This window comes from Passer domesticus, chromosome Z (assembly GCF_036417665.1).
Source record: "Passer domesticus isolate bPasDom1 chromosome Z, bPasDom1.hap1, whole genome shotgun sequence".
In the NCBI taxonomy this organism is placed as follows: domain Eukaryota; kingdom Metazoa; phylum Chordata; class Aves; order Passeriformes; family Passeridae; genus Passer; species Passer domesticus.
This window is the reverse complement of record NC_087512.1, coordinates 18,700,648-18,712,265: the sequence shown is the minus strand read 5'-3', so window position 1 is coordinate 18,712,265 and position 11,618 is coordinate 18,700,648. Positions and strand designations below refer to the sequence as shown.

The 11,618-nt window shown below is 35.8% G+C and overlaps 1 protein-coding gene across 5 annotated transcripts in view; it reads right to left on the bottom strand.

Annotated features, from left to right (window-relative positions):
* Nucleotides 1-11,618, bottom strand: part of IL31RA (interleukin 31 receptor A) — a 40,111-nt gene that overhangs the window by 3,446 nt on the left and 25,047 nt on the right. For all 5 annotated transcript variants that reach the window (XM_064404332.1, XM_064404334.1, XM_064404331.1 and 2 more), the window contains exons 8-15: nt 11,229-11,311; nt 10,504-10,720; nt 9,094-9,276; nt 6,886-6,987; nt 5,362-5,508; nt 3,314-3,454; nt 2,013-2,106; nt 438-516 (exon numbers count right to left, since the gene is read on the bottom strand). In XM_064404332.1, the coding sequence (XP_064260402.1) occupies nt 438-516; nt 2,013-2,106; nt 3,314-3,454; nt 5,362-5,508; nt 6,886-6,987; nt 9,094-9,276; nt 10,504-10,720; nt 11,229-11,311 (1,046 nt within the window). The remainder of the gene's footprint in view (nt 1-437; nt 517-2,012; nt 2,107-3,313; nt 3,455-5,361; nt 5,509-6,885; nt 6,988-9,093; nt 9,277-10,503; nt 10,721-11,228; nt 11,312-11,618) is intronic.

Sequence of the window (11,618 nt, the reverse complement as noted above, 5' to 3'; positions counted from 1 at the left end):
AAACATCAAAACTTTAATAAGGAATAAGTATTAAAAATTAAGAAGACAGAACTGTTAGTACAACCATGTACCAAATCTTACTATATGTCGCAATACATTTTTTGTGGAGAAGAGAGAAGGTATGCAGATGTGGAAACATGATTTAACAGACTCAATAGCCTGCGTAAATTTAATTTACTTCATTAAATGAAGTATATCCACCAACCACTTTGTCACTTAAAAACATTATTTCCCAATATTCTATAAGAATTAGATTAATATACTTTAAGAAAATGCATCTTTCCTATTATATCAGAACACGACAAAGAGTATTTTGTAGCACTTAAGTTGAAGAATTAAACTCAATCAAAAAATTGATTAATAAAATGACTGCCAGAAAAGGATTTATCTTCTCTCCATTCTCTCCCTTTTTTAATGTATAAAATTCCAACTATTACCACAGATGAAGCAGGAGGCCATTCCACTGCAAGGCTTTCTTCAGGATTTGGTATATCAGGCCAGCAAACCTTTTTAAACCTATAATTGAGAATAGAATTTTAGACAAATTATAAAAGAAATATATTATTAAAAATTAATAAATCATCAGAAATTCCAAATACTGCTAAAATATCAAACTTCAGAAAAGAAATGTTTTCTATATCAACACAATGCTTTTCAATAAAATTGTTTTCCCAAAAACTGATTTTTATTACAAAAGAGCTCAACAAGATCTCTTGGGTTACAGAGACATTGCAGAAAAGCTATTTTATATTATATAATATATTACTCAGTTAAATAGTATATGAAATAAGAGCATGCCAAAATAAGACAGTACAAAAATTCTGTTGTGATCATTTTTCAGGGTGATTCTTCAGTGAAAATCCACCTCAGGTGACCTTTGTTCAAGGAAAGTGACCCTAGCACTATAGCACATTAGAGCTACACTGAATTCCTAAATTAACCGGAGATAAAGGATGCTCACTCATTTAATCACTCATTGACACAGGATACAGAGGCAAGGGAATGAAAACCAGTCCTTACATTGACTTTTCACATGGCAATTTTATCTACACAAGAATATAAACATTCAACTGCATCTCAAAGTATTCTTCAGAAACAAAACAACAGTTTTTACTATTGTAAAAATTCGGTATACTCAATACAGATGAAGATGTAAAAGGGATGGAAATTATTGCTTCAGTTGTACTTATTACCTGACGCTTCTTCACTTGACAACAGTATTTACTCCAATACCCTAGAATGCCCCAAAATAGTTCAGATTTTTAACCTTCTCATCAGCCAAACAACTCAGTCACTTTTCTTGTGAAAATATTTTAAAACTTTAAAAAAACCCCTCACACTCATCTTTGGAATGTTACCAGATCCCCATGCTCAGAGAAAAAAATTTAAAACCTGTCAGGGGACATCCATGACAGCAGATGAAAGGATTATGAATCATGTGCAGATACGGATCTGCAAGGATCAAGCATCCAAACGTTTTCACTGAATGTAATTTCTAGGTTTTCCCTTACTCCTTTGCAGCTCAAGGGAGGCATCACAAGCTAATAAGAGTCACAGTTATAGATAAGTAATATGGGCTGTGTGAAATACTTCCTAGTACCATCCTAGCATATTAGAAGTGTCTAGAAACTTTATTTCCTAACATTATTAATTTTTCAGAAACTGACTTTAAGTTTGCTCCCCTCACTTAAATGACCATGGAACTGCAAATGGCATGTGTGTAGCATTTACATAAACTGATGTAGGTGATATGTAAATCTGTTTCTCTCATATATTTTGTTTCAATTTACTAAACTTTCTAAAATTAATACTTATTTTTGGACTACAGCACACAAACTGCAGTCAAAATATAACCTGTACACTTACTTATTTGTTAGTTCAATTTCTTGTTTTCTATTTAGACACTGGTTTTGAACACAACAAAGGCATTTATAAAACAAATAAAAATTCCCATTTTACAGTTTAATTTTAAATGGTTGCATTCAGTTTTAGACAGTAGGAGATATACTCACGTGTGTTTTTTTAAGACGCACGTTATCCAAAGGCCTATCAGACACAAAATGCTTATCTCAACAGGTATAGCAATAAAAAAGATATCTTCTTTATCTTTAGACAAAAACAAAGAAATAAAAACCAAAACACTAATTAGTCCACATTGTCGTTTCCTCAGGTATTCCCTTAAGACAGCAAATTTTTAATATCCAAGTCACTTAATTAGCAGAATTCTAAAGAGCTCTGTCAAAACTAGCCAAAACTACTCAGAATACTGTAGGATACCCATTCCATGATGAGTCAAAAGATGAGTATCTGGAATCCAACAAGCCACAGTTACTGAGCCAGAAAACCAGGCCATGATGAGACTTTTCAGGATGTTTCAGGAACAGATTTATCACATTTTAAAGTTTTCTTTATTTAACACAATCACACAGTAATTTAGATTGGAGGGAGGGGATATCTGTAGATCACTTCATGCAACTTCAAACCTAGATGAGGCTGCTTAGGGTCATCATACCATGCAAACATTTTAAAGCAACCTAGGAAGAAGGCTCTACCACCTCTTGGTCATCTGTTACTTCACGCTCACCTAAATCTGCTGGTCCATGCCACTTCTACCAGTTACAAAAAGAAAAACAGCAAATTGAGTGCAGGAGATAGATTTTAAAACACACCAAAAAAAAAAATACAGTTACTCTGGCTGAAACACTGCCCAGATTTCTGAGCCAGTTTCCAAGTACCAGAGTACCAGAGGCATTTAGGGATATAGTGAGAACATTCCTCCTGAAGCTGAAATGAGGAAATGTCTGAGCTTCTGATCTGTTGCCATTATACCTTCTCAAATCTGGCTAAAACAAATAGTAAAAGACAGGAAAAGGTATTTCCCTACACACTCACTGGCCACAACCTCTGCACTTGTTTACCAGTTAAGCTTATATACCAGAATAGGTGCAACACAATGTGTGGCTATTGTAAATTGCTCACATGGAAAAGTCTACTTTTTAATGAACTGTTAGGCATCCCACCCCACAGCATACACACTGCTGCTTCCACAAACAACCAAAGTATTCCACTGCTTTACTGACAAAGAAATGAAGATTTTTGGGGTTGACTTCTGATTCTGAGGGTTTTGTAGTCTGTGAGATTGTCAGTGAAATTAAGTCAAATTCAACTACTGTTGCCAATTCTTCCTTGTTTAGTTCAACACTACTTAAAAAACAAATAGAAGTTAACAAATGTCTAGACAGCAATGTCATATATTTCTTACTTCCAAGCCCATTTTTTTAAATAGTAATAAGTAACCTGGATTATTACTTACCCAATTTTAAAGTCTTGAAGGTTTTTGGCTCTCCAGTGGTTCCACCAGCCTTGTTGCTTGCCATGATCTGAACAGTATATTGTGTATTAGCCTGTAAGGACTTCAGTCTGTACTGTAGAACATCAGAGTTCACTGTTTCATCTTTTTAGGAGAAGATTTATGTAAACACACAAAAGTAACGTTATATCAGGGAACTGTTCACTTATTTAGCAACTTCTACAATAACAGATCACAAACTATTTTAAAGGTAACTTGAAATACAAAGCAACCTTACCAGTCCTTTAAAAGACAAAACCTAAATTACTGAACAATATTTATCAATATTACTTAAAAGTTTGAGGCAAAAATCTGAAGCATTATGCATTTACTTTTAAAAGTAAATACAAATATTTTTGTTAATATTAAAGATAGGTGAACTATGTTCTCCGGCAGATTATCACTGAAAACACCAAAATAGTTGGCTCAGAAATGAAGAACTTAAAATAATGTTTGTAGCTTGTGAAATTCAACTATATTTCTACTACATGCAGTTAGACACTGATCATCCAAAAGAATGACATCTATCAGCACTGGGATACCACACCAATAAAGTGAAAAGAAAGTCAATATCAAAAGGAATTTTTTTCCAAGTTTCAAAATGCTTTATGAATAGAACTCTGTTTCAAATACATTCTCCAGTATTGAAATTAATGTAATGTGCTTCACAATATTTTAAGCAGGGCATAAAAAATCCTAGTAACAGTACCAGTGTTCACATAAGAAGTTACAGTCACTAAAACATTTTCTGGTGCATAAAGTCAAGGGCAACTCATTTCCTCAGTCAATTCTATCAAGAAACACTCAGGAAATACTTATGCTGCAATATGTCCCAGTTAAAATAAACTGAGTTTCTCTCAAGTCAAGGGTGGGAAAGCGAAGTTCTAGTGCTAGAAGGCCATTAGTGAAGTCACCTTGGCACACACCCCCACGTCCTATTATTAAGAACATATGACATCACAGAAGCCCCAGAAAACATCAGTACAGCATGTTTTGTCATTTAACTCCTTTGTGTTGGTATTTACAACTAATTTTCTAAAGAAAATAATCTGAAGTCCTAAAAGGGACACATCCTGCTTTACATTACAAGTGATATGGAGAAATACAGCTCTGTAACATGAGGCTCCGTGTCTCACAGATAACCCTGCACAAAGCAGTCAGCATTAAATTACTCAGAAACCAACACAACAGGAAAAACTGTGCAGATGACTAAATCTCCCAGAAATGATTAGCTTTCTCTTTCCCATTTAAAAATTGCCAGGAATTGCCCTGGTCTGAACTGGATACCCATAAAAATCAAGCATCACAAGATTTGTAAGTCTGAAAACTGCAAAAGAGATTGTGTTAGGTGCCTGATAACAATGATGTCTAAAAAAGGGAGGAAAAAACCCAATTCTGAAGCACTGAATGATCCAACAGCTTTTTTCATAAACTATATAGGAAGAAAAGTTTAGGTCACCCAAAGACTTTTCATGAAAGCTTCTGCTGAGATATAAACTAAAGGAGTTTTGAACAGATACCATTACACTGCCAGATTGTATGGACACTATCCCTGAGGTAGAGATTAGGAGTATGTTCAAATTTATGCTGTCAGCCTCCAGACCAGAAAAGCAATGGCAAGCACAGAAAATCAAACACATCTGAAGAAACTCATCTAAAATTATGTCCACAGAAACTATTCCTTGGCAGCTTATTTTACTGTTATTTCCAATTTGTTTTTAATAGAAAATTGACAGTAAAAATACTTTAGCAGTAAATTTTCACCATACTTTTCCAGAAGCTGAAGGCATATCCTTCCAAGAACATGAAACTTATAAATTCACTGAACCCTCATGATCTACATCTTTGCAAAAAAAATTATGATTCTGCAATATATATTAGCTCCTCTACTCCTGTCATGACTTTTTTCATTTACTTTGAAGGTAATGAATATGATGATGAATATGAAGATGAAAGAGAGATTGAAAATTTCATAACCCTGTTGGAAGTATTGTTGTTTAATGTGTACTTACTCAATTCTTTTCCATCTTCAGGTTTATAAAATATTGTATAGTTAGTGATAAATCCATTTCTTTTAGCCTTTGAAATCTCATTCCACTTTACTGTAACTTCATTTTTCCCCAGAATGACTGTATCAGCCACAGGTCCTTCTGATGGCTCTACAGAGAAGCATTATGAAATAGCAAAAGTAGTAAAATAGTCAATAGCGTTATCTGCCTCTGTTATTTTACACATATCAGTAACATATGCATGAGAAAATAAGTAAACAATGCTCTGACACAGTCCTTAACTTTTCTCACTCTCTTTAATGTAGGAATTCTTCTGATAAAACTTGCTCTCATCTATTCTGGCATTTACATAGTTTTAGGTGTTACTGTATTCAAATACTTAGAGATCATTAAAAGGCTTTTTGATTACAACATCAGGGAGAGATCAAGAGGAAAATTATCCTTTGTGCATTCCTGGCAGAGACTCAGGTGCAAGGCCACTGCCTCTGCAGAAGGTCTCTGGCTGAGCTGGGATTCAAGTGGCATCTCCTGCACCCCCAGCATCCTCATCACACTAAACAAAGCCTTTCTGCTTACACAATAACATCTCACATGCATTGCTCATAACTTTGTGGAGACTTTTTGAAGAAAGAGTTCCCTGTGTTGCAGTTTTAAAACTTCCTTCCCATTCTCTAACAACCTTGAGTGTTATCACAGCTACCTATAAACAGGAAAGGACTCAAAACACAGTTCTGACTGTGCTAGTAATTATTACTTAAACATAAAATACTCCATTGCCTCCCTCCAGTAATTAATGCTCTTTAGTGGTGCACTGTACTACGTCTGCATGCACATTTGCATAGACACACACACCAATCAACATTTTCACATGGAATCTTAAAACTAGTGGTAAACTACATTCTTATAGTTGATTGTATAAATCATTGAATTCACAATAAACTTCTACAAATAAAGAAACTTTACCCCTTCCCCTGCAAAACACTACTTCATGCAAAGTTTCTATCCAATTACAAACTCCATGCCTTCTTACCAGTTTTTATGTGCAAGACTGCAAATATTTTATTACATTATAAAATCTAACAAAAAGTAGCCTTTTCAAACCAGCCATTTTATTTTATGAGTAGAATTTCCTCATATAAAAAGACTGAAAAATGTAATCAAGCATTAAAATGAAGTATAATTATATACCTAAATGAGTTTTTAAACATTGAAGAGATAGCTAGTTTAAAAAATTCTTTCATGTCCATAGCTACACTCTTTCCAAATGCTTTGTACACAATATGTAAACTTCACAAAAAATGAGAGGGTGCAAACAGCAATGTACCTGTATCACAAGATGAATACTTTCTTATAGATAAATTCTGTTGCTGAACAGAACAGAAATGAGGAACCCTGAAACCTGGGAGTTTTTCCACCGCCTTCATCACTTTTTCAAATAACAATAGAACCAAATCACTCAAAGATAATACATCCTGAAAAACAGACTACAACACGCATTTCACACCATGATTACTTTAAAATACCTACCTTTTTCTTCAGCATAAATTTGTGTGTGAGATGGAGCTGCTACATTACTTCCATAAAGAGGATACACCAAGATGTTATAGCATATAAATGGTTTAAAGTTTTCTACAAAGAAAAGAAAAGAATATTTACATACAATCTCTACACGATATTAATACAACAAAAATAGACTAAATGACAAGGGAATTCTAAACATAGTCTTACTGACTATTTGCTTCAACTCTCTAGCAAGAGCAATATGCAATTATTGATTTCAATGCTCATTACTAGCTTTAACACATTTTTTTCATAGTAGTATTTGTAGGAGCACATGGTTTCTGGCTCATTTTTCACTAGAAATAGTTTGAATGGGTGCTTCAGCATCATACAACTTCTCTATATGAATCCACTTATTCATCTCTAAACCCTCTATGGTTTTAGAGGAAGTCACTATTTTCAAATAACTAGTATAAAATTACACTTGAAGGTAGCATTTTTAATTTCACATATCTTTATGTTTACTGCTTTGCAGGAGACAACTTTGTCTCATGCATCAGCTTATAAAGCTGTGGGAGTTCTCCCTCGGGACCTGAGGAAATGGCAACTGTGTCACAGAGGCTTAGGTCGGATATTAGGAAAAGGTTCTTCACCCAGAGGGTGGCTGGGCACTGGAACAGGCTCCCCAGGGAAGTGGTCACAGCACCAGCCTGGTGAAGCTCAAGAAGGGTTTGGACAATGCTCTCAGACACATAGTGTGATTTTTGGGGCCTCCTGTGCAGGGCCAGGAGTTGGAATTCAGTGATTCTTCTGGGCCACTTACAACACAGAATATTCTATTATTCTTATTTCTACAATGATGTTCTAGTCATGCCAACTGAAGATCTTCTGACCAGCCTGATTGAAGGGTACAATTGTCACAAGTGAGATCTCTCCAGTAGAATTTTATGTTTCAAGAGGTAGTTCCAGCTTCTGGAAATGAAGTTTTGAACTCTGAACAATCCAGGAGCCAAGTAAACAACCAGGTGCACCCACTACTTACAACAACTCCCATCGACTCTGAGAAGACATATCTATAGCTTTACATCCCCTGGAATGAAACCAGTGTAAATGGATTCCTAGATCATTCCTCTCTAGCTCAGCAGCTTGCTCAGCAAGAATAATGGCTATCAACAGATCCCTGTATTATATCAGCTTTCCGCTGCTCTTTCAGTCCTTACACCTATTGGAATGGCCATTATATATACATTACCCCAGCTGGTTTTAGCTAGGGCAGAGTTAGTTTTCTTCCCAGTGACTGGCATGGGGTTGTGCTTTGGATTTGTGCTGAACAGAGGGATGACAATACAGAGATGTTTTTGTTATTGCTGAGCAGAGCTCACACAGAGCGAAAGCCTTTTCTGCTTCTCCTACTGCCATGGTGGTGAGGGGACTGGGGGCTGGGAGGAGACACAGCCAGGACAGGTGACCCCAGGAGAGCAAAGGGATATTCCAGACCATGTGGCATCATGCTAACTATATAAAGTGGGGGAAGAAGGAAGAAGGGAGTGTGATGTGTGACTGAGTCCACAACAGAGCCTGCAGCCTGTGGAGGACTCCACATTGGAGCAGGAGGATGCCTGAAGGAGAATGTGACCTCACAGTGGAGTCATACTGCAGCAGTTTGTGAGTAACTGCAGCCAGTGGGCAGGACACATGTCAGAGAAGTTAAATGAACACTGTCTCCCATAGGTGGGAACCAATACTGGAACAGGGAATGTAAAGATTCCTTTGCAACATGTAGTGAAGATCAGGTCATCCTGATCGAAGCAGGCCGTCCCCCTGCAGCCTGTGGAGGACTATGAATATGGGAAAAGCTCATGCTCATTCACGTGTTTTAGAGACAGAATATCAATCTTTTTTTTTAGTTCTAGATTTCCCTGATAGAAGAGTCACATCAGTCACAGGCCTCCCTACTAGCATAAGATCAAGTCACAGAACTGCTTTAATAAAAAATTCTGTAGCCTAATTTTATATGAGAGCAAGCACTACCTTGCATGTTGCATGAAAATTTGTAAGACTAAAAAATGCTATTACATTAGCAGTTCAGATTTCTGTAAAGCATGTAATAATACTGTTACATTTTAAAACAGTCTGAGGAAAGTTAAATGAGTTCATTCCTTGCTTATTCTTTCCAAACTACCTATAAGTACATGTACATCTGTACATTGTTACACCTGTAACTCATAAACATACTTTTGTTATTTTTCCACTTTGTAGAATTTGATACATATTGCCATGATCTACCAAAAGGATCCATCTCCAATTCCTCATACCACTCAACCACATATTTGGTTGTTTCTGGTTCAGAGGTTATCCATTGCACCACCACTTCTTCATTCGTTGTAGATGTCACCACTTTTTCAATCATCTGAGAGGCTAAAAATTTAACAGAAAATATCAGCAATTCTGTCTTCAAAAACCTTGAAAAACACATACAGAATTGAAGAACCAGTCTCGCTTTCAGAATCCAAATTTTGCAGTGTGCAAAACTTTATAAACCAAATTACTACCAATTTTGCAGGTAGCTTATAAGTAATTTTGATTGAGATAACAAAGGCAATAGTATAGGAAAGCAAGTCAGCAAGGTCAAGAATGACACTGAAGCAAAGGTGAACTCTGCATCAGCCTGCAGAATAGAGGCAATGAAAGTCTGAGTGAAAATCCAGCTTGGCAAAGCAGAGGCAAAAAAGACCTGATGAAGCAGAGAAAAAAAGAGATGCATCTGGTGGGGGAAAAGCAAATCCCAGCATGAAAAAGATCAGAACAACCTTTGTGGTGGGATGCAAAAGTGGATAGGGAGGTAGTCAGCAACCTCCAGGACAAGATTATATTAAATCTACATATCCAGTTTTCTGATTAGAAATGGAATTTGATGGAACAGTTTCAGGGGGACACTTGCATGTACATCATGAACAACTCCTCTTAGAAGTGATTCAAGTGTGTAAAATACAACCTCTCTGTCAGATCATGGCAGGCAGCAGAATGCTGCAACAAAAGGCTCAAAGCAGTATCAGAATTAAACGTTAAGAGCCAAAGAGCAACTCTTGTGCTAGATCAGGCCAGCTTCCTAACGCTGGCAGTGGGTGGGATGGGTACTCTGGGAATGCATATGAAATGAGAATAAACACAAGGCTTCTCTCCCTGCTTCCACTAACACAACTTAGAGACTTCTATTTATCATATCTTTGAATGATGTTGAATACTCTGCAATAGCGCCCTGTGGTAACCAATCCTCTGGGCGAACAAAGAGATCCAAAAGAATTAGGTAGCATTCCATAAACTTATTTAGGAGGTGCAAAGTTAGGAAAAAACCTAAACCAACCAAAAAAACCCTCCGAAAGTAATACAACAGAAATTCAATTAGACAACTAAGACATCACAAAGTATTCATATCTTAACAACTGTATCTCAAAATAAAACCCCCAACAATAATTGTCTATAATAGAAATATGATACATGTTGGCAAAATATTACAAGACACAGATAGATACATATGACAGAAGTCCTTAGCACAGTTTTGTTTCCACTATATCAGAACTTGAACAGATATAATGAAAATCACTTTTTCATTAATGAGAAAAATATGACATTGAGAAATCTTACATTTTTCATCAGCAGATGGAATCCTCAAAATAGCTTCAGGAGACTCTCCAGCAGAGTTATAAGCAGTGACAGATATTATATGTGCCTCTTCATTTAAAAGTAAGGTAATTTTCTGTTCAGTAGAGTTGTTTGTCCTTTTCTGTGCAGCCTTGTTTTCTGGAAAATACCGTATTTTGTAGCCTAGAATTCTCCCAGAAGGCGGAAAGCTTTTTAATGGCTATTAAAAAAATAAACAGTAGTAAGTGTTTCACAGTGTTATCTGCCCAAGCAAAAATATATGCTGTATAAAAGATCAAATTACAAAACTATTATACTGCATTTAGAAAAACAAAGTATTTTCTTCAGGCCCATCTTCACGACAGACAGCCACAATAATTTCCTGGATGGATTTCAAAAGTCAAATGGTGAGATTTGAAATGTAAAGACCTTTTACCAGCTTTGGTAAACTGGATTATTTAAATGCAGTTTAAGGACTTTCAATGAGATTTTCCAGTGATCTGAACACAATTAAACGCTCCCTTTCCACACAGATTACAAAAATCCATTCATCTACCATTCAGTAAACAAAAGCCTTTTCAATTCTAATTTAGTTCAGTGAGAATTTTTTTTTCTGATAACATCAAATGCCTCTGGCAGTTATATGTCCTAGAACACTGAAATACGTAAATACAACATCTGCTACAGGATATCAACATGATTACCAATTCACAAAAAAATTTATATACCTTCCACATAAGATGTACAGATCTATTCCTAGATGAGCGTGAAGACTCAATTACTCTCCACAAATCCACTTTTCCTGAAGGAGCTGTTTAAAGACAAAAAAAACCACTTGTAATTTGTTGCTATATTAAAAACATCGTTTTAATATGGTGAAACCTTTAATAAGGTTTCAAACATAGGGTCTAAGAGAAACTTACTAAAAGTAAGTATTATCTTCTGTAGTGCTATGCCTTTTTTTCCCTAATTAGGTACTTTTTTTCTTTCCATAAGTTTCCTACTGATCGTTTTAATTTGTTCAGTTCTAGAGTCTCCCAGAAGAGATTTTCTAGTCTGATTTTAAAACTCGCATTTTGATTTTTCCACTGTCTTAGGCTGAGAAGGAATTGAGTTTT